Genomic DNA, 26,966 nt, shown 5'->3' on the forward strand with positions numbered 1-26,966 from the left:
GGGGCCGGCCAGGCCCTGCTACCCCCTGCGTCTGGCTCCTGTTGCTGGACGCCGGGAGCCTGTCTCTGGGCCCCGCAGCAGCGAGCCTCCCACTCGAGCGCTGGGTTGGCAGCCAAACGGGCAGGAGGGTGCTGACGGGGCAGCTCCTGCTGGTTCCTGCCAGTGGGTGGCCTGCAGCCCTGCTGTCGGGGGCTGAGACCTCTGGTAAAATCAGCCTGCTTGTTTCCCCTTCTGAGTCACTTCCCCAGAAATCTTCCTTCTCGGCTCTGTTAAGTGAACCCAAGCTCAGCCCCACAGCCCTGGGATCTTGGAGCTGCCCCTCTTCGAGCCCTGTGGGTCGCCTGGAGCTCACCAGGCCCAGCCCCGGCGGCAGCAAACTCACCTTCTCAGAGTAATGTTCTCCGGGGAGAGGCGGGTAGTCACACTGCTCAATCTTCTGGCAGAGGGAGAAGAGGTTCATTTTATCTCCATAGAAGGGGCTCTGAAGAGCTGCCATCTGCAAGGAGAGGGGGATGAGAGATGAGTTTTCAGCCTTGAGGTCCAGGGCAAAAGGGGCCGCTGCAGATGGGGGTGTGGTGCTTCCGGGTCCTCACCGCAGCGGCTGTCCAGCCAGACTCCCCTGTGTCCTGAGGAAGCTGGGGTTCAACAGAAAGTGGCAGTTTTTACACAATCCTTGTTATATAAGCAAATTAAACAGGACAAACGTTTCACTGACAAAACTGTAAAGTCAGTAAAGAAGGGGCAGCTGAGTCCTGAGGGCCAGCCGTGAGCAGGCACACGCCTGGCCTCTGGTTTCCTCATCTAAAGTGGACGCAGCTCCACCTGCAGGGCTGTGGTGAGGCTTGGCTGGCACAGGAGGCATCACAACCTGAGTGGACATCTGGCTCCATCCCGAAAGCAGGCCCTCTGCTGGGGGACCGTGGAGGCCCCAACGGGTTCTCACCCCGTCAGGGAACTACCCGGACTTCCCACCCCACCATTCAGAGCACGATGGGGGGGTGTCTTCAACAGGGGCACACAGGAGCCGTGCTGCCCGTGAGGCAGCCCAGCACGGCGCCCGCCAGCCACCTCCGCAATGGGATTCAAGCTGCCTGTCACTCCGGCTCACTGTTGCCTGCCTCCAAATGACGGCCCGACGACACCTGCTAATGAAGTGCCGTTGGGTAATGTGCCCACCTGTCCGTTTGGCCCTGGTTCCCTTCAAGGAGCCGGGCTGCCAGGGCCACTAGGCACAGACCCCACAGCCGGGGCCTGTGGGACACCTGAGGAATCCTCACTCCCCTTCAGGCTCCGGGAGGTGGGTGGGCGAACCCTGTCTCCGGGCTGGGGGAACCCATGGTAGCCCACCAGCTTTAGTTTCCTGGTCTGCCCCACGCTCTGTTCACCCCTGTGAACAGGTCAGGTGATCCCGAGAGGAAGAGCAGGGCTTCTCCTCCAGAAGAGCACAGGGGCCTTCAGAGCCCAGGCAGTGCCCTTGGGCGTCCAGATGGCCTTGGGAGAAGCAGTGTGGCCTGGAGACTTGGGGGGGCCAGGTGCCTGGGCCCTGACTGAGTGCTTTCAGGTGGGTGTCTCCTCCCCCTGACCAGGGGCTTGGGCCCCTCTGAGGAGGGCTGGGAACCCACCTAGACGGTGAAGCCCCCCCTGCGGGAAGGCCCTGGCACTCGGCGGGGCAGGGTGAGTATGCAGAGGCTCTGCCCGCTGTGGGCTCAGGCAGCCTGACTGAACTGGCTTTACCATCTAGCATGCAAGATGGCGTCACTTGGGTGATGTATTTCCAATAATTAAAATGAGAACCTCAGTGCAAAGGGTTAATTGGGCAGTTTCAAAAGGACATCTGTTGCTACAGTAGAGAGCAGCTGAGGCTCCAGGGCAGTCATTCGGGGTGATGTGGTGCCCTTCAAGTCATGGCAGGAGGATTAAGATGGATTTTCCTGGAAAGCGTGTCTGTTCAGAGTAGAAAGGATGTCGGCCCCACTAACACAGGCTCTGGTTTTTCACGTGTCTGACCTGGGAGAGGGACTGGGTGATCCTTTCGACAAGCCAGCCTGATCTGATTTGCACAAAACTTGCTGTGTGGGACTCCAGAAGAGCCCCAGAATGGCGAGGCATGAGCCCCGTATCTGCCGTTCCCTTCAGAGAATCTCTCCATCCTTCCTGGTACCTTCCCCACACTGTTTCAGAAAAGCTTTCTGAACAGGGTCAGCAGCGAGCTATGCCAGAGGAGCCCTCTCTGCCTCCCTGGCTCCCAGTGGCTTCTGCATCCATAAATGCAGATTCTAGCGGAAGCAGCGTCCCCGCCTGCTGCCCTCCAGCTGCCGGCCACGGGCCTTCCACCCAGATCAGAGCACTGGGCTGTGAAGGAACCTCTGGGGCTGCTTGAGACACTGGGATTAGAACGGTTACCCCGGATGGCGAGATCTCCTCGTACCGGCGACCACCCACCTCTGACTGGTTGAAGCAGAGGAGGAATTGCTGTTTGGGGCCTCGTTAGAACTGCCAAAGCCACGGCTCTCAGTGCTGCTCCTCAAACGCAGAACTCTTCCTGCCTGGCGTTACTGGGATGACACATAGCCGGGGAAATGGGAGAGTGTGGCCACTTGCCCCCGCCGGGAGGGCTCAGGGAAACTGGTGTGTGACTTACGATGTCAGAAGGAGAAGGGGATTCTGACTCAGTGGACAGCGACTGCCTTTGACTCTGGCCCTGTCAGGGCCTCGGACATCCATCTCATCACCAGTATCTCCCGAACTCTTCCAGGAGTGAAGGTTGAACTCAGAGGTTAGTTGCCAAGCAGTCTGCAGCCCTGCTTCCCCACGAGGTAGGGGGAATCCAGACCATTCTCAGGCTCAAGCCAGAATTCCAAAGCAGGATTCCATACAAGGCACTGCTGCACCTGTCCCCCGGCCCACTTTCTTGCTGGTCTCAGCCTCCTCAGGCTGAGGCTGCTGTAAGAAGGCCCCCCACTGAGGATCCTGATTCCTTCAGCTCTGTGCTCAGAGCTGAGCTCCCATAGAAGAATAAATCAATCCTGCAGAGCCCAGGCAGCCTGCTGAGTGCCTCCCGGGGTGTGCCGGGTAATGAAAATAAAGCGCCAGGTCTTCCAACAGGCCGAGCTTGGGCATCCCTGCTGGGAGCTCCTGGAGGGGCCACTGAAGTTGCTGGGGGATCCTCACAACCGGGCCTTCCCCTCAAAGGGGCTCTGAGCAGAGGCCCTGCATCTTTCTCCACCAGTCACGCCTTCCCTGGTGGCTGGAGAGAAGGGGAGAGGCCCTGGCTCCACAAGGACCACTGGTCCCTTCCTGGCTCCTGCTCACTGGAGGGCAGGCATCGACAACCTGGGTACCAGTGCCCATCTAGGTCACTTCCTTGCTGTGTGACCCTGGGAGGTCTCTCCGCATCTCTGAGCCCGCTTTCTCCCTTACAGCAAAGCTGGGACTGGCCTGGTGTGATTCTTGTGATTCACTACAGTGTCCAGGGCAGTGCTGCTCCCGGAGGCTGAGCTGTCTGGCCCATTTCTCCTATGCTGACCTCTTCAAGACAGATCCCACTTGGCACCCACCCTGAGGAGCTCAGGCCAGGTATCGTGCTTTGTGGCGGCTCCTCACTAGCCACGGGTCAACATCAGCATCTTAAGGTGACCTCGGGAGGTCCTCAGTGGACATCTGGACGCCCAGGTGGAAGGGGGTGTGGTGGGCCGAATAAAGGCCCCCAAAGATGTTCATGTCCTAATCCTTGGAGCCTGCGAGTGTGCTGCCTTATATGGCAAAATAAATTCGGCAGATGTGATGAAATTAAGGATCCCCGGATCGGGGGAGTGTCCCAGGTGATCCAGGTGGGCCCTAAGTGTAATCACAGTATCTTTATAAGAAGGAGCAGAGGGAGATTTTTGAGTACAGGAGAAGGAGCTGTGTTGACTTAAGTGATACGAGGAAGAGGCTACAAGCCAAGGCATGTGGGTGGTCTTTTCCTTTTCCTTGCCTTTAGTCCACTGAAATCGATTTTGGACTTCTGGCTTCCAGAACGTAAGAGAATAATTTTATGTTGTATGAAGCCAATCGGTAATCTGTTACAGCAGCCGTAGGAACCTAACCCAGGGGGCTCCTGAGACTTCCAGCCCGCACCGGGGCTTGTGGGAAAGGGCAGGCCTGTCCCCACTGTGGGCAGGTTTTCTCTGGCTCTGTGCCGTCACCTGCCGCGTGGCCCAGGTGTGTTCCCCTGGCTCTGCCCAGAATCCTCGGATGTGATCTGGGTGTGCGGGTGAGGTGGGGAGCCTGTCACAGATCTACAGCTGGCGGCCTCAGGACGCACCACAGGCTGTGCAGCGGGGGCTCCGGTCGTGTCTGGGGGTCGTTGCCTCCCAATTACCACGGCCCTTCCTGTCTGCTGGGAAAACATCTGGTTCTGTCTTCCCACAGGGCTCAGGGGTGGCAGCCTGGGGAAGGGCCCCCACCGCCTTTTGCCCGTAGAGGGGCCGCCACGCCAGCCCTCTTCTGTGGGAGGCCCAGGGCCACTGGGTTCAGGTCAGCTGTCCCCGCAGACGCAGGACTTGACTGATTTCATTGACTTGCTACTGCTGACACGCCCCTCCCTGGCTGCGAGCCTCAGTGATGAAATAAACCGGCACCTCCAGGCTGGGGCGCCGCTAACAGAGGCTGCCTCTTTAGAAGTGCGTTTAGGCGCCCAGGGCAGGGACTCAGGACTGCAGTCTGCCTCTAGGGAGCTGGTGGCACCAGCTCGGGAGCCCTGAGCACAGGAGCAGGGCCCAGTCACACCCTCGTCTACTGTTTGTCTACGTTTGAAGACTCACACGATTCACAGAGGCAGGAAGTGGCTTACAGAAATCCTGAACGCAGAATGGAAGAGTAAAGAACCCTGGACAAGGGACAGCATCCACGAGGGCAGGAGGACAAAGCCGAGTCTCCGAGGGGACAGACAACGGCTGGACTTTGGCTCCCCGCTGGCCAAAGCGAAAAGGGAAATGTGGCCAGCTGCTCGCCGGCACCAGCTCAGGGGGCTCTTGGGCAGCGAGGTCGGCAGTAACAGCGCTGCAAAGACCAGTCCCGCACTGCCGGAGGGCCGTCTGAGCCAGGTGCCGTCCACACCTCATGAGGCAGGTGTGACTCCCATTACACTTGGGCAACTGAAGCTCCTGGAGCTCCAGGGCCTTCAGGGGGTGAGCGGGTGCTGAGCTCTGACCTCGGGTTGGTCCTTCTGACCGAGGTCTGGGCCACACCAGGCCCCGCCTCTCTCCCACCCAAACTACCACAGCTATGGGAGCTGCGTGCTCCCCACGAGGAAAGGATTCACAGCTTTGCCCTCCTCATCCCCAGGGGCCAGAAGCCACTCTGCACCCTCATCCACTGCAGCCCCACTGGGGGCACCGCCTGGATGCAGCTGCTCCTGTTTGGTGCTCATTAAAAGAAGTCCTCCTACAGCAGATGCCCCTGTGAGTCCCAGAAAGCATGGTCTGCTCCCCACCTCTGACTGCCAGGGCCCGACTCACCCATAAACCTTCAAGATGACTCTGTGGAGCGCCCACACTACGGACCTCCAGAAGAAGGGGGCTCAGGTACAAACGCCACAAGGGCCACATCTCCAATTGGCTTCATCTTTACCCACAAGGCCACTCTTTTAAAATGAAATGTCTGCTATTAATAGGAGGCCACTGGCTTACAAAGAAAGATGCTGTGAAGTGTAAACCTTGCAGAGGGATCAGAGTTTTGATTTCATGGTCTCCATCTGTAATGCAGGGAGCGGGGAATCCCAGTGCCAAGAGACCCCGACCGCATAGCTGCCCCGGTCCCTGTGCATCAGCAGTGGGCAGCTGAGTCCCGAAGTTTATACCCACAGGCCATGAGGTCAATTCCCACCATCGATACTCCCAAGGAAGCAAAGAAGTCAGTCTCTGCAACTCCAAGACACTCCTAGTGGTCCCACAACATTATCCTGTGCATCGCTGCCCTAGGAGACTTCAGCTCATCAGTTCCAAGCCAGATTGCAGGGATGCTCAAGTCCACCCCAGGGAGAGCAGAAAAATAATCAAGGTTCCAACTTTAAACCCAAACCATGCTTGGTGTCTCACAGCCCTAGAGGGTCCTCAAAGCCTTTCATAACTGTTATTTCATTCATCTGGCCTATGACAATGCAGGACAGCTACTATTCCCATTTTACAGATGAGGAGACCAGTGGAATCCTGCCCAGCACGGGATGGGCCAGGACCAGGGCCAGGGCGGTGGGAGGGTGTGGCCGCCAGCTTGGAGATACTAGAGGGCTCAGGCTTCCCCGCCTCTCACCGGCAGCTGCAGCAGCTTCGTGGCCAAGTGTGGCTTGTGCTCCCTAGACCCCCGGTTATCCAGGGTCCCCGGTGGCTGGCCAAAATGGATGGGGGCTTTACGAGTTCATGTTGTCTCACGTCTGAGCCTACCAAGACTCAGAAATATTCCTGTCCCTCCGTCCAGGGTGGCCAGCAGATCTGGAAACGGCCATCTGGTGGCTCCATCTCCCAGCCCAGGGGAGACAGTGGTGGTCTCTAGGGAGACCCACGTTGCTGAGCTTGGAGGAACGTGACCGCCCCTCGTTGGGGAGCGTTTCAGAGGCATGGGGCCTGATCCATGGATAAATGCCGAATAGTGAACAGAATCACCCTGGTTACCAGGGAAACCGGGGCAGCCAGATCGCCCTGCCTGTGCTCCTTCCATCAGCAGACACTGGACTCTCCGTCTGGTTCTAGTTCATCTCCCTTCCCAGATCTGAGCATCCCAAGGGGGAGTGGCACCTAGCCTGCAAGTGACCACCCCTCTAACCTCTTCCAGCCTGACGCTGCTAATCAGGCAGACGTTGGACCGAGTGGGGTGAAGGACAGGACCCAGATGGTACCAGGCCTGCCTCAGCTGGGTGCCCACCATGCACGCCCCACCAAATGCCACTGAGCTGCAGGCCAGACACTCACCTCGTACAGCAAACAGCCCAGAGACCAGATGTCAGACTTGAAGTTGTAGCCGTTCTCATGGATCCTCTCCGGTGACATGTAGTATGGTGTCCCCACTGAAACACAGCAAAAGGATGCGTGCTTATCCTCTGTGCAGGGGCAGCACAGGAGGGAGAGGTGGGGAGGGTGAGGGCTGGGGAGAGGCCTGGCCTCAGCCTCACCAGGATCCTGGGCAGCCCCCTCGCCCTCTCTTCCTGTCCCCTCCTCTGTCAAATGAGAGGGCTGGGACAGACTGGAAGTTCCCACGCTGGCAGGGCCCTAAAAGCCCCTGGAGATAGGGACCCACCCAGACCTGACAATCAGTCTGGGGGCTGAGTGGCTCAAGACTGGTGTTTCTGCCAACTGCCCGGGGGGAGTGGGACACAGTGGCCAGGCTCTGGGAAGCAACGGACCAAAATACCCTCTAAGGTGACTGTTTGAATCCCAGAAGAGTCCAGATAAGGCTCTCAACAGTGAAAACAACCACTGTGAATGTGGACCAACCACAGTGTGTGTTAGCCCATCTTACAGATGGGGAAACCGAGGCTCCGAATAGTGGCAGGACTGAGGTTCAAACACAGATCTTCAGGCTCCAGAAACTGAACTCTTAGCCACCACCCTTGGCTACTAGCACCAATCAGCATGTCCAGACTTGGGGTTGCCTGAGATTTCTTAGCCAGAATAGAAAAGATACTAACCATTAAAGAAAAGATTGATTAACTGGACTTCATTAAAATTAGGAACTTCAGTTCACCAAAAACCCATTCAGAGAGTTAAAAGGCAAGCCACAGAGTGGGAGAAAGTCGTCTGAAAACATATACCCAACAATGGCCTCATATACAGAACATATTTTAAAACTTCTATAAATCAATATACAAAAGACAAACATCCCCCTCCCTCAAATTAGCAAAAGACTTGAAGGGGTATTTCACAAAGGAGAATATCCAAGTGGCCAATAAGCACATGAAACGATATTGTGTTTCTCATTACTCATCAGGGCAATGCAAATTAATAGCACAGTGAGGTACCACCTACCACCTACCCACCTGAATGGTTAAAGTTAAAAAGACTGAGATAAACCAAGGTGGTGATGTGCGGAGCAACTGGAACCCTCATGCATTGCTGACGGGGCCATAAAGTGGCACGATCACTTTGGCAGCAACTACTACAGCTGAACACTGCCTACACTATAACCCAGCAATTCCACTCCTGGGTACACGCCCAAGAGAAATGAGTGCTCTGTCCATCAAGAGACATGATCAAGAACGTGCAGAGTGGCTTTATTCATAATAGCCGGAAACTGGAAACAAATGGTAATCACCAGTAGAAGAGGTAAACTGATAATGTGGTCTATTCACACAATGGAATACTAAACAGCAACGAACAAGAGCAAATCTCAGGTATGCGCCACAAAATGGATCAACTGCACAGACGCAATGTTGAGGGAAAGTAGCCAGGCACAAAAGAGCACCCACTATTTGATTCCATTTTTATCAAAAACAGGAAAAATTACTTTATGGGGGAAGTGATCAGGAAAGGGCTTGAGAGAGCTTTACTGTATGCATATCATGTCTTAATTAAAAAGCAGAGGAGTCACACTTGAATATCTGGAGCTGGGCAAAGATGGGAGGATTTCCTGACAGGTGGTGAGCTCCCCATCACCAGAGGCGTGCAAGCTGCAGCAGAGGGGCTGAATTGGCATGGCCGAGGAGGGGCCCAGGAATCTGGATTTGTAACCACAGATTTGTAACCTGAGATTCTGATATCAGTCCATTTGGAGGATGACTGTTCTGGAGGCTTTAGGACCAGATTTTAAAGGTTGCTACACAGAGGACATTTTCACTGGCCTGGAGTCACCATGTGAATGTGACAGTGGCTGCTGCTGTTTTGGCCAGAGTCTGTGAAGGGAGCTGGAGTCCAGTGTGGCAGAGGCTGAGGCTGAGTTGTGGGCTGATGACCCTAGGAAGGAGGGATGTCCAGCACCACATGTGGGAACACAGGGGACCCTGGGAGGGGAAGAGGCCTTTTGATGAGCTAGACTAGGAAAGTGACGGGTGCCCCAAACCAGGGGCCCAGACTTCAGGCTGTCATGGGCCAAAGATGTTTCAGAGCAACTTATGTTTGCCAAGTAAAGGTGTTTAAATAAAACACAAAATCCCAACTACCATTTCGTGTCACTACTATTCAGTTTAACACTAGAACAAGTATTTGGGTTGGCCAAAAAGTTTGTTTGGGTTTTTCCATAAGATCTTAACAGAAAACCCAAACGAACTTTTTGGCCAACCCAAATACAGACTCCATCTCAAGATCAAGGACAGTACTTCACATTGAAAAAGTTTAGCTGTTTGAAAACTTTATCATCTTGCTTTTCTCATCTCATTGGAGACGGGTGAGAAATTCTATCATGCCTGACTTGTAGAGGCTGTGAACAGTGTCGGAAACCCACGCTCCTGGCATGAGCACGCTGGCGGCAGGACCTTGTTACCAAAGTGTCCCAGTGCCCTGCCCAGGGCTGGGTCATAGCAGGCACCTTCTAAGCATATACTCACTGAATCAATGAACCCATCTGCATGTTATCAGATAGTATGTAGCAGGGTTAACACTTTTTTTCTTGTAGTCTAACACACTATTTACTTAACTGACGTCTGCCCAAGAGGGACTACCTGATTAGTGCTTTATCAGGGTACCAAGCATCCTTTGATGGCAATAATCCCAGGAGAGCAGACATCACTTAAATACATGTTTTGCGAACTGTGTCATCCTATATGCATACTTAATGGCTGAAATCAGGGGGCTAATTGCTATTCAGCAGAAAGAGCTGTCAGTCAACACATGAACCCATGTGGGATTCTATAAGCAAACTGCGGCTTCCAGTAGCAACCCCTTGTATATTTCAGCCACAAGGGAGCAAAATGAAAATGAACGGGCAAGTGTGAAATGGATGACTTGTCATAGCCAAACCACAGGATGAAATCCAAACAGTTCTCACTTAACAGCGGGAACCTCAGACCAAACTATAAGTGTTTCTAGCACTCAGGGTGCTGTGGGGGCACGTGCCTATGAGGTGAGAACAGTCTCCTGCAGAGAACAACCACAGGGGGCTGATGGGGTGCAGAGACAGCGGGGGAGGGGCAGAGGTCAGAGGCCCTGTCCTCAGTGAGGGACAGCAGTGCCCACCGTCTGGCTGCACCACATCCTTAAGACCCCTGGCCAACCCTTGTCCCCGACCTGGCCAGGTTGGGAGTGTGGGCTGGCCCTGACACCTCTCACCACCCTCAGTCTTATCCTCTGCTCATTCTAGATGAGTGGCCAGGCTTTGGTCTAGGGCTGCCTTGGCCAGGCCCATCCAAAAATGAAGTCTCTGAGCAGCTGTTCCCCCTGCTCCAACCCCGGCCTGCCCTCCAGTTCACCTCTGTGCCTCTGCCTCCCGGTGAGTTCCTCAAGGTCAAGTTAAACTGCCCCCTCCCCTGGCCACAGAGAGCTAGCTGCTTGGTGAGGTCTGGACATTTGGTTTGTTCCCCTGTCCCTCTGCTGGGCCTCCAGATCCCTGCCTCAGCCCTGCTTGGGGTAAAAGCCTGGGGGCACCAGGGAGAGAAAGGTTGGGGGCTTCACCACCCCTTCCCTCCACTCTCCACCCCAACATTCTACCTCTTCATTGCTCCTTCTGCTTGTACCCCAGTTTCCACTGGTGTTAAGGGGGGAAAGGCAAACGCCCAAATGTGATTTGTACTTTCTTCAAAGATGCCACTGCTGCATACGCCATTCCATCCATCCATCCATCCATCCATCCATTCATCCATCCATCTATCCATCATCAATCCATCTGTCTGTCCATCCATCCATCCACCCACCCATCTGTATTCAATGTTAACTGTGCCTTGACGCTGTGCTGGGCCCTCCCAGGAGTGGGTCCATCAGGAGGTGGTGAGTTGCCTGGCCCAGCAAGTGTCCAGAAGGAGCCAGCTGCGCAAGGAAAGACTGGACCGATCAGTGGCTGCAGCCAAACCACCTGGAAGAAGTTGTCAAAAACCTGAACCCCCAGCCCAACCCCAGGCCTGTGGAACCAGAACCTCCAGGGCTGGAACTTGGACACCTGCATCTCCCACAAGCTCCCAGAGTGTCTGATACGTGTTACAACCTGAGAGGGGCTGTGCAAAGCCTCCCAGACCTGCCCTCCTTTCAGATGCGCAGAAACATCGTGGAACAAATGAATTCATGAAGCATTAACTGAGGGAAGTTTGGCCGGCCGCTGGGTCCTCATGTTCCTGCCTCTGGGCAGCTTCTCTTGTCCCCTGACCCCAGGGGAGGGGCTGCCCCCCCCCCCCCGGTCTGTGCTCTGCCTCATCAGAGGGGTTCTCAACTTGTGCTAGAGGCATGCAAAGCTGCAGGGGGCGAACACAGCGCCTCGTCCTGTTTTGCCAGCTTTCCCCGGGAATAAGCCTGTAAAACCCGATTTTTATACCAACAGGAAGTGCTCAAACATTATAAAGGGCAATGCACAACCTGCGTGAGTTTTAAAGATAAAAATGAGAGACTTCAAAGAAGTTCCAAGCTTGCAGCGGCCCTGGAAGATGTGACCCTGAACCCCGGGGGAGCGGCGATTCTGGGGAAGAGAGGTAGAAGCTGGCACGGGGAGGAGCCTCCACAGACAGTGGCCCTGAAGGTCCGGCTCCCTGTCCTGCCCAGGGGTGGGGTGGGGGGTGCCCCTGTGGGCCCTTGCAGCCGGCAAAGCAGCAGCACAGTCCCACGGAGATGCTCAGACGCAGAGCGAACGCAGCCAGGGTCTCAAATCCCCTTCCAGCATCTCCCCATCAGACCTGCAGGCTCCCAGCCCCGCCCCCAGCCTCCCCTCCGGGGATGGAGCTCTGCATATGAAAGAGGAGCCTAACAAACCCTGACCTTCCCCGCGTCTTCACCTGGAACTCCCAGATTTCAAACCGGGCAGATATCAGAGGAGAACGCGGGACCTCAAAGCAGAGGCTGATTAAAGGGCCCCGCTTCCCAAGATGCGCCACTCCTGTCAAAACAAACTCTGCCGTGTTTTGAAATGCTCACGGTGTTTGAAACATGTTCATTAGATATGAAAAAGGCAAAGATTTCACATGAAGGGGAGGCTGCGTCTGTGGGCTGCACTTCTTCCCCGAATGGTGGTTTTGAAAATGGCTGGGAAACGGGGTGTGGGTGCTGACACGCATCTGCTGGGCGGGCCGCGAGGCCTGGGCACCATCCTGACGGCAAAGGAGCTGCACCCCAGCTAGGTCTGAACCCACTGCAACCACTGGTGAGCAGAGAACTGAACGGCTGTCTCCGCCTCGTCTCCCCATCGGTGGAACACGGGGTGAACTCATGGTCCTCGGGGTCCTCTCAGCCACGCTTCAGAGCCTCGGTCTCCCTCTCTGGAAAAGGGGGATAGTTCAACCTCCTGGCACACAGACATGCAGGCAGAAGGGCTCTGGGAAGGCTCTGCTGCTACCACAGACCCCGGGGGGTGGAGCTGGGGGGCAGTGAGGGGAGTGGACTGAGGAAAGGAGGGCTGGGGGTGGCCAAGTGGGCACAACAAAGGAGCAGGTGAGGACCAGATTCCTCCTCGATGCTGCACGAGACCCCGGCCTATGAAACTCCCTCTCCGCTGCCCCCAACATCAATCAGGCCTCACATCCTGAGGGGGCTGGCCGCTGCCCTAGCAGCTCCGCCTCACCTGGATGACTGGCGGCTTAGCCCCCCGCTGTCCTGCCCCTTCCCACCCGTCCTACACCCCAAGGCAGGGGCCGTGTCCCTGCCCCTAAGGCCGACTGGCTCATCCCTCAAGAGAGAAAAGCCGGGTCCTCAGCCTCGCATTCGACTCCAAACTCCAAACTCTCCCCACTCCCCGCAACGCTGGATCTCTGGGCAGCAACACACACACATACACGCACACGCACACGCACATCCCTACAGGCTCACCTGTGCCGCCACTTGTTATCAAGTTCTTAAATTAATTACCAGCTGACCCCATGCCAGGCTACACTGGGCCCTCTGGAGAAGCAGCGATGTTGAGAAAACACTGCACTTTTATCAGCGTTGACTTGATTCCAGACTGTTATATCTGCCTATTTTTAGTTCCCACATGGAACATCTCTAACAGATATGAGAGTCAGGTAGCACGATTCTGCGATTCTACGCAGGACCCTGTGTTTTCCAGGTATCAGGGGCTCATCCAAGGTGGCTCAGGGAGCCTCGGATGGAAACCCTGGCGTGGCCATGCCTTGCCCGCCACGTGGCTCTGGCTGGAGCACCACCCACCTGGCATCACAAAGGTGCTCGCCTCACTGCACCTGGAATTCCTCCCCTGGTAACCGGCTGTGATGATTCCCACCCCCAGGGCGGCTGGAGCACTAAACAAGACACCACCTGGGACATGGTTATTAGAACAGCGCTTCCCCTGCAGGCTGTAGGCTCCAGCGGGCAGGGGCCTCCCGGGTGAGCGGCCCAAACCTCTGAGTGAGTGAATGAACAAGCTGGGGTTTGCATCCTAGGCCCGGGTCGATTCCTCATTGGCCGTCCCCTTGAGCCCTTCCCTTCCCTCCCTGCCACCAGCTCATCTTGTTCTAACGGTCTGTGTCCCTAAAATGCCAGGGATGCGGCAGACAAGCCAGGAGCCACTCACCAGCCACAGGTGATCTCCCCTCCGCCAGGTGTCAGCGCTTAGAACCTGGGCTCCACCTGCTGAAGCAGGTTTTCTGGGCCAGTTGTTCCCAGGTGTCCTGGGCTGCCAGGATGAAGCAGGAGGTCTCCAGGGACACATCTGCATGACGCTCTGAGCCCACACTGATGGGGCCCCCGGGGTGCCTGGCCGTGGGCACACTCACGGGGGCGCTGTCCTGACAGGAGAGGCTCAATCCTCCTTCCCTGTGGCCCAGGACAAGCCCCAGGTCCCACACGGCCCACAGCTATGAGGCTGGGTGGGCTTCCCCGCAGGGCGCTGTCAGTGTTCCCCACCCAGAGAGCTCACTGGGCCCCAAGCCCACTTCCCGGCTGGTGCCGTGGAGAGCTGCTGACCCCCCAAGGGCTCCAGTCCCTGCCCAGGGGCCACAGGGATGTGGTGGCACCTCTCTGAGCCTCAGTTCCGTCATCTGTCAAATGAAGGTATAAGCCTTATGGGGATAACGTTTTAAGAAGCAACATGTTTTTCAAACATCCTTTAAGCCTTGTCTTCTTTGTTAACCCACCTCCTTGGCGAGTTCAGTGACTATAGAAAACGGAAGTAAAGAGCAGCCCTGGGATGGGGTGCGGCAGCTCCAGCCGTGCACAGCCGAGTCACGGAGCCCAGCACTGTGCCTGCACACAGTGGGCCTGCAGGAGACGGTTCTGCCTGCCCTCACCCAACACCACCCTGGGACTGTCGGTCTCGCCACCAGTCTGGGGGCCCCGAGAGCAGAGAAGGCTGCATCCTCTCATGTCCCCATAACCTCACGTCTCAGGCCCAGCCCAGGGCCAGGGCGTTCGGCTCGGGAACGCGAGAAGGAGGGATTTATGCCCCACGGCCATGCCGGGGCTCAGCGGCCTGGGAAAGCCAGCATGCCCTGACCGCAGGTACCTGACAGGGGTTGCCCCCAACTGGACCTGTTCCCCCATCCCCCCGAGAGGCAGTGTGGAGCCCTGCACCGGCCTGGGTGTGAGCCTGCCTTACCTCCCACCCCTGATCCCAGCCCGAGGCTGCCCTGTCTCCTCTGCGGAGTGGGAAGGGCCTTGCTCTCCCAGCCCCACAATTTGTCTTGCAGCTGCTGCCGTTGCTTGGAGCGAGACTCTTGCTTGTAGCTTGTGAGCTGTGTGTAGGCAAATCTTTCATTTTTCTTTCATTATGCCGGCGTGTACTGTCACTTAATTTTTATGTATGCAATCCTTCCTGACAAATATGGTCTGCTGCCTGGTAATTCGTCTGACGCTCATTCTGTTCTGCGCTCTAATTACGGCTCCTATTCCTGACACCGAAGCAGCCGCTCTGCCACCGCTGGGTACCGCACCTGTCAGCCCGGCCATGGCATGACTAATGCCCTTTCATGCCAGCCTCGTGTTAGCAAATACGGAGGCGGGGAGGGGGCTGGGGGAGGAGGAGGCAGGAGGAGATGGGATGTGCATAAGCCCTGACGTGGGTCAGCAGCCTCCGGGGCAACGTGGCTGCCACCAGGGCATCCCCACATAGTAGGTGCGCAGAGATGCAATGGATGCATAATTCCTACCCACGCACAGGGTCTGGAGGCGCCTCCGCCCCCCAAGTCCTTCCCGCGTCACGACGCAACTGCAATTAGTTCAATCTCCTGCGCCACCAAACGTGTGCACAAGACTTAGCTGTGTGCAGAACCTCGCTACGGAAAGGGGCTCTTTCTCCTGTGTCTTGGAGACCTCAGGCCCTGGGCTTTGGCTCTGCGCTGATGCCGTCATGGGGCCTGGCCCTCAGTTCTCAGTTCTCGCAGCAGGGCCATGCCGAGCCCATGCTTCTCAGCTCGGTGGGCAAACGGCCCCAGGAGGGCTCCTTCCACCCACCACGCAGCCCGTCAGCCACTCAGAGGCCTCGGGAAGAGCCAGGCTTACCCGGGCGGCCTTTTCCCAAGTTCCAATTCCTTCTCATTAATATAATAAGTGCACCAGTCCAAGTCAATAAACTCACACTGTCGGACGAGCCCGAATTTCTGCCCGTTCCTAATGATGTGATCTTAACCAGCTCTGACGAGTGCCGCAGTCTCTTCCCCAGCGGGACGGAGGAGGGCTGGGGCCTGACTGACAGGGGACGGGAGACAGTGGTTTTAACTCTGCTCTTTGACGGTTCCCCCTGAATTTCTGGCCTTTTTGAAGCTCTTAAACCAGAGGGGTAAACGGTCCCAAACTGACAAGACACACTGATTTTCCCAAAGAGAAGGGTCTGAGGGGAGCGGGAAAGACAGTTTCCTCCCAGGAACGGGGGGCTGGTGGCTGAGTTCCCGAGGGAGATCCTTCCAGGACCCCTGAGCCTGGTCCCCTGGAAGAAGCATGGGCCCTGCCCCGGGAGGCCTGCATTTGGGTCCTGGCTCTGCTGCCACACGACTCAGAAGAATCACTCAAGTTCCTTGGGTTTTAGATTCCTCGTCAGCACAAAGGAAGGATCCCACAGACCCTCACATCTGTTTGAGGCATGAATGAAGTGTCACGAACTCACGGGTTGGCGGGTCCTTGAACATCCTTTCATTCTGACCTAACGGAAGAGCCATGACACGCCAGCTGCTAAGGAGGCCGGGCCAGGGGTCCTCCGGGGTCAGGTGGGGACGAGGGTTTCAAAACGACACACACACACACACACACACACACACACACACACACACAGTCCCAGCTGGGAGCTGCCATGTTTCTCCAGACTGTGTGCTGCACCCCGAGAGCCTCCAGCCATCAGGACCTGTATGAACAGTGACAGTTTCCACCAGGAAAGTGTGTCTTCCAGAAAGCACCTCCGCCGTCACCAGAAGACGCTGTGTGTCTCCCGGCATGCCGCAGGCTCTCGGGGACAGGGAGACACGAGATGTACTGGCTGGGCCGTGGAGTGCGGGGCGGATGAGTGCAGAACAGAGTGGTTTTCAAGGGGCCAGGCCTGTGGACGCGGCAGCGCACGGGGAGGTGAGCCTCAGGCACCGTCCCCTCAAACGCCACCCCAAAGAGCCAGGAATTGCTCAGGGAAAGGGGAGGTGCCCCCACACCCCTCCCCATCATGAAATGTTCCCCCACGGCCCTGGTCATAGCACATAGGGGACCCTACTTCTGTGTTCCACTGGGGACTTCGCTGGTTTCTAATTAAATGTCATTCTAATTAAACGTAAAATTCTTCATGGGTCCAAGTTTTGCATTCACTCACGTATCCGGATTCCGAAGCTGGGCAGTGCTTAACGTGACCCAAAACACACACGTGACCTCCAAGTCTCCACTGGCGTCCAGCCCTCAGCGCTCTGGCACTCCTGGGGTGGTGCCTACCCACTGAGCTTAGCATTCAAGGCCCCGCCCACCTTCCTTGCCACCCAAGGTCCCTCGACCCTGATCACCTCATCCCTTCCCCCATGCCCTGCCAGCTCCTATTCACTCCCCACAGCTCAGCTAGAAAGTCACCTCTACCAGGTGAGCACTTGGTCCCCACAGCTTTGAAACTGCCTATTTAAAAGCCCAAAACGGGAACAGCTCAAACGTCCCCCAGCAGGAGGAACAGCCCGCGTAGGTGAATGAAGTTTTGAGAACTCCCGGGTTGGCAGGTCCTTGAACATCCTTTCATTCTGACCTAACACAAGAACCACGACGCACCAGCTGCTAAGGAGGCCGGGCCAGGGGTCCTCCGGGGTCAGATGGGGACGAGGGTTTCAAAACAACCAGACGCACACACTCACACACGATGGGATACCACGCGGCAACGAGAAAGACGGAGTGGCTGCCAGTGAGACCACAGAGCCACATCTCCCCACCCCCTAGAGCGTGAGCGCGTGAGGATGCAGGGGAGCCCCATCCTGGGCTCCTCGGAGCCTTGGTTTACTCCCCTCTGGTCACTGTTCTGAAGAAGAATGTCTGGGGTTCAACAAGGCATTTTGCTGTGCTAACCAACCAAAGGCACCATGGGGACAGGGTCCGCATCTTCCCATGTCAGCCAGGACCCTGCGGGGGGTTGGGCGCGGACAGGCCCCTTACCTAGGGAGTGGGCCGCGGTGGTCTCGGAGCTGAAGAAGCGGCCCAGGCCGAGGTCACCGAGCTTCACGATGCCCGTGGCTGTGATGAACACGTTGGCAGGCTTGATGTCTGCAGGGGAAGGACAGGGGTTGGTGTGGGATCAGAGGTGGGGATGGCTGGGGAGGGGCAGGACAGAGGAGGCGGCCTGGGGGTGGGTGGAGGGGAGGGCCCTTCAGGTGATGGGGGCTGAGCCGCCAGTCCTGCTCCCTCAGGGCGAGGCCCCAGCCCTGCCTCTGCCCAGCTGTGGACCTTGAGAAACGTAGCCTCAGTTTCCTCATCTGTGAAATGGGTCTAACTTCACTCTGTCACAGGGCTGCTGTGAGGTCTAGGAGGGCAGGGATTTTTGCGCTCGTTTCCTCTTTTACAGCTAGAGCAGGCACTCTGAGAAAATTTGTGTAACAGATGAAGGAGGCGCTCAGGGAGGTAACCTGTGCTGTTCCCCAGTGACTAGGGCAATGCCTCGCATACGGCAGACACTGATAAATGCAGGTGGAATGAATGTAGGGACGAATCAGTGAAGTCATCTACGTGACTCCTTCCAGCAGGCTCCTTCCTCACAGTTCAGGATGATGTCAACTTTCAAAAACACTTACCTCCTCTGCCCAGCCAACTCCTACTAAGACTTCAAAGCCCATATTAAAGTTCCCTTTTCCAGGATGCTTTCCTTGCCCTCCCAGGCAGAGCTGGTGGCAGTACTGGAACTGGCCATGAACCGGTCACCTCTCTCCCAGTCTCTCCCCCCAACCCTTGCTGCAGCCCCCTCTGTGCTGGCTCCAGGCTGGTGTTGGGGGCTGGAGAGTATGTGCCGAGCATGGTCCCTGTCCTTGGGGTCCATGTAACTACACGGTATTTGGTGCTCCCACCATGGGGGGCCCCTGACAGGGGCAAGAGCCACGAGGCACGGGTGTACATTCGAGCCTGGGGCCTCACACGCCCATTCTCTGACCCCATAAGGACAGGCGAGATGCTGGACACCCACGGGATGGGGAATACAAAGTGGTCCAACTTCCACATGGCTGTCCCTTAAGAAGCCCGGAGCCGAGGGGAAAGCTGCGTCCTGGGGTCCAGCCTCCCTGCCGGCTCTGGGCCCCGAGGCCCCGGCGGGCCAGCACGTACCTCGGTGCATCACCCGGCGGGAGTGCATGTGTTCCACGGCGCTGCACAGCTGCACGAAGTACTTCCACACTGTCCTCTCGGGAATGAGCCGCTTCTGCTTCTTGAAATACTGCAGTGGGGGAGACAGACACATGGGCAGGCCTGGGTGATGGGCCGAGAGGAAGGGCAGCTGTAGGGTACTGGCCCCGTCCTATCCCCAGCAGTCGTCTGTCCGCCGCCAGCACCAGCATCGGGCCCCCTAAGGGCAGGGCAGACCTTACCCAAAGCGGATGTCCTGGACGGCTTTGCTGAAGGAATGCCTGGACCACATGTTTTTCTTTTTTTTAAAAAAATATTTATTTATTTAGGCTGTGCCGGGTCTCAGTTGTGGCACGCAGAATCTTCGTGGCGGCATGCATATGGGATCTAGTTTCCCGACCAAGGATTGAACCTGAGCCCCCTGCATTGGGAGCGCAGAGTCTTATCCACTGGACCACCAGGGAAGTCCCCCCGGACCACATTTTGAAGGCTACTCTCAATCACCCTTTCCCTGGAATCTCCTGGACACGCATCCGTCTCCTCCCACTGCCCGACAGGGAGTTCCTTGCAGGAGCGACTGGTGTGGACTCTCTGCCCTGGCCCTGCTCTGGCCCAGGATGGGGACACCCAAGCCATGCTTGTGGTTCAATCACAGCTCCCCTCCCTGGAGCCAGCGAACCCCAGCACACATAACCATTAACAAGCATGGCGAGAACCTCAAGGAAGCGGGCTTGACATTCTCAAATGGACCCCCTCAGCTTCGACAGGCAAAACCTACTCTGTTGCCTGGAAAATCACACATAATGCTCCAGAAAAAAAACAAACCAAAAAACCAAAAGCCACCCGGGCTGCACGGAGGGAGCTGTAAGTAACCAAAGGACCTGGAAGAAGTGAACTGGGAACGTGCCCTCGTCCACTGTTCAGATCAGCATCCCTCTGGGGGATCTCCTGTGAGCCAGGCCTGTGCGGGTCGGGGGGCATGACTCACACGCTGGTACCTTGGACCCAGGTTTTTGTGCCCTTCAGAGCAACCATCTTTTTCCAAAGCAGCCAGGGGAGAAGCCTTGGCCCCTTTGTCAGGGCAGCCGAGCTGGCACAGGGAAGACGGGGACCCAGGACACACTCCCAGCCTGGGATGGGGCATGGGGTAGAAGGTGGGACCCGAGCTAACCTCTGCTAGGCACATGTCACATGCAGTGTCTGTGCTGGGCCCCACACAGGGATGACTGCACCCATCTCACAGATGAGGAAACTGAGGGTCACATGGGAGCTAGTAAGGGGCAGAGTCACAACAGCTCAACCCCAGGCCTTCCACTCAGGAAACCCAAGTTCTTAACCCACTTCTAAGGACACCAGTAACCACCTGATGAAGGATCAAGATCAGAGAGGCTCAGTCACTTGCCAAGGGTCACCCAGCAGGGGCGGCAGAGCTGGGATTGGATGTGGGCCCCTCCAACATTGGGACAGTCACAGCGGAGCCCCTGGCCTGGCACTACAGCCCCAAGAGGCTCCATTCTCGGAGGAGGCCTCATGTGTGATCTGCCCCGGGCTCCTGGCACGGACCCCCCAGCACAGGACCCCCATCCCTCCCGGGCCGCCCCAGACCTCTGCGGTGGGCCGGGCTGGGGTGTTATTTATGCCACGATGTTAGCTTATCCTCATTAGAGCATTTAAGCGGGGATGTGCACGGCTGTGAGCCGTGACTTTCTAACTGTCACGTCCTGTTGGTGTGCGTGACATTTAGCAGGAATGCGCAGAGTCTCTGGTGGGCTCTGGGGTGGCAGCAGCTCCCGGCTTCACCATCCACTGTAAATAACGCCGGCACCATGGCCCTGGTGGTGTTGCTTGGCCCCTGAGGCTGGGGGCCCTAGGGACTCAGGGTCTGCTGGCCAGGGGCCTCCCAGGCCAGCCCTTGGTATGGCCCCAGACTGAGCCCTGGCAAGGCCCCTGTTCCCCTCAAAATCCAGAGGTGGCTAGAGAGTGGGAAAGGCCAGAGAAACCGAGCTGCTACCAGGCCCCAGGCACTGTGCTGGGTGCATTACAGACAGGGAAACTGAGGCACAGGGACCCGTCCAAGGTCATCCAGCAGGTGTATCTGACTCTGGGCCCAGGGTCTTTCTACTGCCCTGCCCTGCCTGTCCCGCCTGCTGGGGACAGCACCCAGCCAGGCTCTGCAGGTGAAGGGCCACAGCAGGGGGAACAGGCTCAGGGAGGGGCAGGGCAGGGTGAGGGGCCCCGTGACCGAGGGAGGGGAGGTGCCAGGCCAGGTGAGGAGAAGGGCTCCCGGGACAGGAGGGCCTGAGGCGCCCGGAAGCCGGGCCACTGCCCCCAGAAACCCAGGGGGTGAGTGACCGACTTGAACCCTGAGCCAGGGTTGGCCCCAGGGAAGTCTGGGAAGGGGCACGTGGTGAAGGGAAGGCACCCCACCCCAGGCCAGGCACAAAGGGTGCTGGACACCCACGTGCCTCCCTCCTGTCTCTCCTGGCTGGAAGAAGCTTGCATCCGGGTCCCGCAGCTCCCACACGGCCGTCCCCTGTGAGGCCCCCGGGACAGGGGTGGAAACTGAGGTTCAGGGAGGGGAGGGATTTGTAATTTGCCCAGCACCCCCTAGCCCACTGTCTGACTCCAGCCCCACTCCATGGACTGAGAGGCTGTGAGGGGGTCTGGGGTCCCCTGGGGCTGACAGGGTGCAGCACCCTCACCACAGGCCATATTCCAGGGTCTTTCCTCCCGCTGTTCTCCCCCCAGCCCCGCCCCTCCCTCCACTGGGCATCCAGTCCTTCTTCCAGAACACAAAGCTGTCATGTTTACTCTGCACCACGAGTCTCAGGAAGCTTCTTGCTGACCTCGGGGCAAGGTTCCAAATCCTAAGCCTGCATATGAGGCCCTGGTTGGTCCGACCACCCTCCGCCTCACGCTCTCCACCCCTCCCCTCGCCCAGTGCTCTCCCGGACCAAAGTACTTTGTGGACCCCTGGGTTTCCATCCCTCTGGGCTCTGGCACAAGCTGTTCTGCCTCTGGGCTGCGGGTATCCCCTCATGGGTCTCTGCTCATGTGTCACCTCCTCCAGGAAGCCTTCCCTGGCTCCCACAGACCCTGAACTTGGCTTGTTCATGGCAGCTCACGACTGCTTGTTCACAGCCCTGCCCTCCCATTAGAAGGTGAGCTCCCTGAGGGCACTGCCCCGCCAGCAGCATCCCTAGGTCTCAGCATGGGGGTGGGCACACGGTGGATGCTGGAGGCATGCGTGTTCTGTGAGAGAATGGCATGGGAAGGAGAAACAAAGTGGGGCGGGGGTGGGGGGGGGGAGAAAAAGAAGTAAGACGTGATATAGCACATCTGTTTCCACCAGGGATCTGTGTGGAGATTAACCTCCCTGCAAATGCATTAATATGTCAACGAAAATATAAAAACAGGTGATAACAGCTCAAGTAATGCCGCTTCCCAGAGACGCCTGTATTCCTAGGAGCCAAATTTCAGAATAGCAGGCGCCGGGCAATTAACTGCTCAATCCCCAGTGCCTGGTGGGAGAGGTAGAGAATCCATGTCTGGCCCTGTTTGCAAGTGTGGCTGAGAGCAGGGTGTGGGCTTGAGCGTGGCCCAGCGTGGCTCACGGACAGACTGGGCTCCTGGGAGGGAGGCGATGCAACCCCACGACAGCGCTCTGTGGATGAGGGTCTAGCCAGCAGGGGAGTGAGAACCTTGAGGAAGGAGCGAGGAGTGAAGCTGAGAGCTCAGGCCCGGGGGTCCCATTTAGAGGCTGTGCTGCCTCAAGCAGGTTACTAAACCTCTCTGAGCTTCGCTATCTAAGGACGATGTGGACTTGGTGAGTGATGCATGTGCTCGGCAGGGCTGTGGCCCACAGTAGGTGCCCATCAGGGGAGCCGTGATGGTCCCCGAGTGCAGACTCAGGCGGACCTGGTCCTGGGCCCAAGGAGGTGGGGCAAGGGGGACGGGGCAGTCTGGGGACTGCTTGTGGGACTTGGCAAGTTGCCCAACCACTCCGAGACCCCCAGCCTCAGCCATTATATGGGAAGGAAGACGCCTCTCCAGGGCTGGAGGGGCCGCAGGAAGGTCACCTGGGGGATGATGTCCACTGGAGGGCCCTAGGCCAGGAAGTAGAGACCTGGGCCAGAGGTGCCGGTCTGTCCCCACGTGTGGGATCCTCGGGCAAGTCTTTCAGCCTCTCTGGGCTCAGTTCTCCCTTCTATAAAATGAGCCAGTTGGCCCCAATAGACACTTTCCCAGATTCCATGAGCTGGGGTCCGACCTCCATGGGGCTCTGTCCCCATCCCTGTGCAAGGCAGAAGTGGCCCACGAGCCACTGCCCATAGCTGGCCTTCTCCCAGCAAGCGCGGGTGGGACCCGAGAGGGGCCACAGCTGAGGCCTGTGAGCATCGGCAAGGGGGGCTGAGTGTCCCGCAGTGGCCACCTCTGCCTGAGGCCAGGGCAGTGAGGAACCCGGTCGGAGGAGGGGCCCCCGACCCGGCCCCCACCAGGCGCCCTCACCTTGATCATCTGCGAGAGGTCGCCCGCGTCTGCCAGCTCCAGCACAATGTTCAGCTCGCTGTCCTCAATGAACGAGTCCAAATACTTGATGATGTTTGGATGGTTCAGTTGCTGTCCGAAGAGAGAAAAAGAGGGAGTAGGGAGCCCCTGAGAGGCGGTACAGCTGGAGAGGTGGGGTATCTGGGGGGAAAGGCCTGCGCTTGGGAGTCAGGCAGACCTGGGTGACACTGGGAAAACCATTTTGCATCCCCGAGCCTCAGTTTCCTCCTCTGCAGAATGGACATAATGTTTTGGAGAGAAGTTGTGAAGATTACAGGGGCTGATACCCTTGAAATGTCTGACATGGTGACTGCACAGAGCTAAGACTCACTAGACACTGTGGAAATGACCCCCCTCTTCACCACCCAGGCCCCTCTAGGGCGGGGCCAGGCCCCCACTGCTCCGTCACTGCACTCCGCAGAGCACTTAGAAGTGTCCGTCTCCTTCCTTCTTCCTTCCCACTTCCTCAATTTCTGACCCACTTTTTTTTTTAATTAATTAATTTATTTATTTATTTTTGGCTGTGTTGGGTCTTTGTTTCTGTGCAAGGGCTGTCTCTCTAGTTGCGGCGAGTGGGGGCCACTCTTCATCGCGGTGCGCGGGCCTCTCCCTATCGCAGCCTCTCTTGTTGCGGAGCACAGGCTCCAGACGCGCAGGCTCAGTAGCTGTGGCTCACGGGCCTAGATGCTCCGCGGCATGTGGCATCTTCCCGGACCAGGGCTCGAACCCGTGTCCCCTGCATTAGCAGGCAGATTCTCAACCACTGTGCCACCAGGGAAGCCCCTGGCCCATTCTTTGTGAAATCTTGGGGAAAAAAATCATTCCTGGTGTGAAAGCTGCCCTGAGTGCGGTGCTCAGTGCCAGAGCCCTGCCTCTGGTCTGATCACCATCGCCCGTGTGTTCTCCAGACAGGACAGCACCCCACTGACTGGAAGTCAGCCCCTGGCTGGCTAACAGGAGACCCTGGCAACTGCTTATAACTGAAACTGTTTACACCAAAATGATTCCAGGATCTGGGGAAGGCACAGGGGACGCAAATATTCTGCCACAGTGTGGTCGCCTGCCCACAGGGGCTCCCCTCCAGAGGCCACTTGAAAGCACATTTTCCCAAAGGCCCAGAAGGTTGCTGGGCAAGGGACGTGCATCTATGCTGCATGCCGCCCTGCACCCAGTCTTGGATTCTGAAATGAGGGGAACGTCGGCAGACATCACACAGCCACACATCCGCCTCTTGTTCTCTCCCTAAGCCAGCCCTGGAGGCTCCTACAGGGCTCGCCTTCCTGCCCCACGCCTGGCAGCCTCTCAATGGTCCTGGCATGAACGGTATGAACGATGTCGCCCAGTGGCCCCTCCGAGAACCGTGTTTCCCTCTGTTTTGTAGGAAACACCTCGTGCCCTGGAACATCCTGTTGACTTCCACGGGCAGGCCGGGGAGGTGGGTCAAGTTCTGGAAAGCGGCTGGCCTTGGGGCAGAGGTTATAACCATGGCAACGAGGGCTGCCTCTGACCGGACGCTACACTGAGTCCTCCCAATGCATCTTCTCACTAATTCCACCAACACCTCTGAAGACACAGCACTGCTGTCAATCACCCCCTTTGACAAATGAGGAAACTGAGGCCCCAAGTGGTCAGCAGCCTGCCCACAGCCCCACAGCTAGTGAGCAAGGGGTGGGTCTGCCTCGGAAGCCCACGGCCGACCGCACTTGGCGGCACTGCAGCCTGGGGGAGGGTCAGAACGCCCTCCCGCAGAAAGGCCGGGTTCACGCCACCTGGGGCGGCCTCACCAAAGGGGCTGTGGTCACACACTTCTGCGCCCAGGAACCGAACAGCCTGGCTCAGTGTGCACACGCATACAGTTCCTCACTCGTGTGAGCAGTACACGTGTTCTTGGCCACAAGTGGGAAGACAGGGCAGGGTGATCATGACAGCTGTTCCCCAGGGCTGGGTAATCAGTTCCCAGCATCACTAGCAGGTCCCGAATTTGACCATTTCGTAAAACTTTAAAAATGTTATCTGAAGGGTGTTTTTGGACCTGTGATAGCTACAAGCCTCCCGCCTCCAGCCTTGCCCCCAGGACCCATCGTGGCCAGGGGCCACCCCAGCGAGCGCTCACAACTCCCATCTGGCCACGGCCCCTTGCTCGCAGCCACTACAGGGCCCCCCCTCTTGTTCCCATGTTCAAGTCTCACATCCTGAGTGTGGCATTCAAGGCCACTACAATCTGCCCCCCTCCTTCCACACTGAACCTTAAGCCTGGGGAGTAGGGCGGGATCCCCAGGAGAGAGCAGCCCTTAGACCAGGCTTGGTCTAGTCCAGAAAGTTCTGTCATCTCTGACTCTCAGGAGGCCACTGGGGAAGCCAGCGGGGAGGGGGAAAGGAACGACTACAGACACCACCACCATCCCTCGCCTTAGATAGGCCCCTGCACGTCTGTCCTTCACATGACCCTGTCCAGTCAGCCCAGCTCTGGCTGAACCAGGGACTTCCGCCCACAGAGGAGCGGGCATACCAGCTACCCCTGGGGAGACCATCCCCAACTGTGCCTCCTCCCTGTGGGAGACCTAGCAAGAGCCCAACAGGCTGACAGCTCAGGGGCCCTGGGCCCCGCCCGCAGCCGGAGCCCAGGGCCACGTGCTTGGCTGTTAACTCTACCCAGTGCCCCAGGCTGGCTTTGCTGCGTCTCCCCAACAGAGAGCATCTCCTGGGGGGAGTAAGAGGATGGGAGAGAAAAAAGAGAACACACTGCGGCTGAATATTCAGATGTGCGTGCCACAAATACGAGACTGAGAGGAAAGACAGGATGAGACAGAGAGGGAGACAAGAGACAGACAAACTGAAGTTCAACCCAATGCCCACCCTCGCTCCTTCCCCAGTAGCCTGGTCCACGGGCCGCCATATCCAGGATCCACGTGGGACAAGGACAGCCAGTCTGGGGGCAGAATGAGGACTGGGCAGAGGTGAGGCGGGGTCCCTGCTAGGCCACAAGAAAACAAACAAGCTGCTGTCCCCCGCAGGTATGTTGTTTCTGAATCTAACGGGCTGAGGGCTGTGATGGACATGATGCGGCCCAGACTGGCCCAAGGAAGTGAGGGACCCCCGCTCAGCCCAGGGCACTCACCTTCAGGAGGCCGATCTCCTTGACACAGTCCTGCCGGGCCTTGGCGTCCATCATCTCAAATATCTTGGGTGAGAGGAAACAGAGAAAGAGTGGTTAAAACCCAGCACCCCCAGAGGGGGCACGAGGCCCAGGACCCCAGTCCGGGTTCTCCCACCTCCTCGCCGAGGGAACCCTGTAAGGACAACAGTTCGTATTACTGGGTGCCCACCACGTGCCAAGTGCTGTGCTGACCAATTTCCACCAAATCATCAGGGCAACTCCCATGAGGCAGGAGTTACTGTCGCCGACTTACAGAGGAGGAGACTGAGGTCCAGAGAAGCCCAGTGACTTGCTGAGGTCGTGCACTGGTAAGTGGCAGGAAACATGCTTGGAGCCTCAGTCTTCACGTCTGTAAATGGGGCCAACGGCCTGACCTCACAGGACCGTCATGTGGACCGAGTAAGAAGAGGGGGTACAGCATGCGCCCCCTGACCCCCAGTCCCCCTAGT

The 26,966-nt window shown here is 57.5% G+C and overlaps 1 protein-coding gene across 1 annotated transcript in view; it reads right to left on the minus strand.

Annotated features, from left to right (window-relative positions):
- Nucleotides 1-26,966, minus strand: part of NEK6 (NIMA related kinase 6) — an 85,359-nt gene that overhangs the window by 4,421 nt on the left and 53,972 nt on the right. Inside the window, exons 4-9 of the mRNA XM_060014172.1 lie at nt 26,479-26,541; nt 23,322-23,432; nt 18,795-18,903; nt 17,640-17,747; nt 6,948-7,042; nt 383-496 (exon numbers count right to left, since the gene is read on the minus strand). Coding sequence (XP_059870155.1) covers nt 383-496; nt 6,948-7,042; nt 17,640-17,747; nt 18,795-18,903; nt 23,322-23,432; nt 26,479-26,541 — 600 coding nt within the window. The remainder of the gene's footprint in view (nt 1-382; nt 497-6,947; nt 7,043-17,639; nt 17,748-18,794; nt 18,904-23,321; nt 23,433-26,478; nt 26,542-26,966) is intronic.

Source organism: Delphinus delphis, chromosome 6, assembly GCF_949987515.2.
Source record: "Delphinus delphis chromosome 6, mDelDel1.2, whole genome shotgun sequence".
NCBI lineage: Eukaryota > Metazoa > Chordata > Mammalia > Artiodactyla > Delphinidae > Delphinus > Delphinus delphis.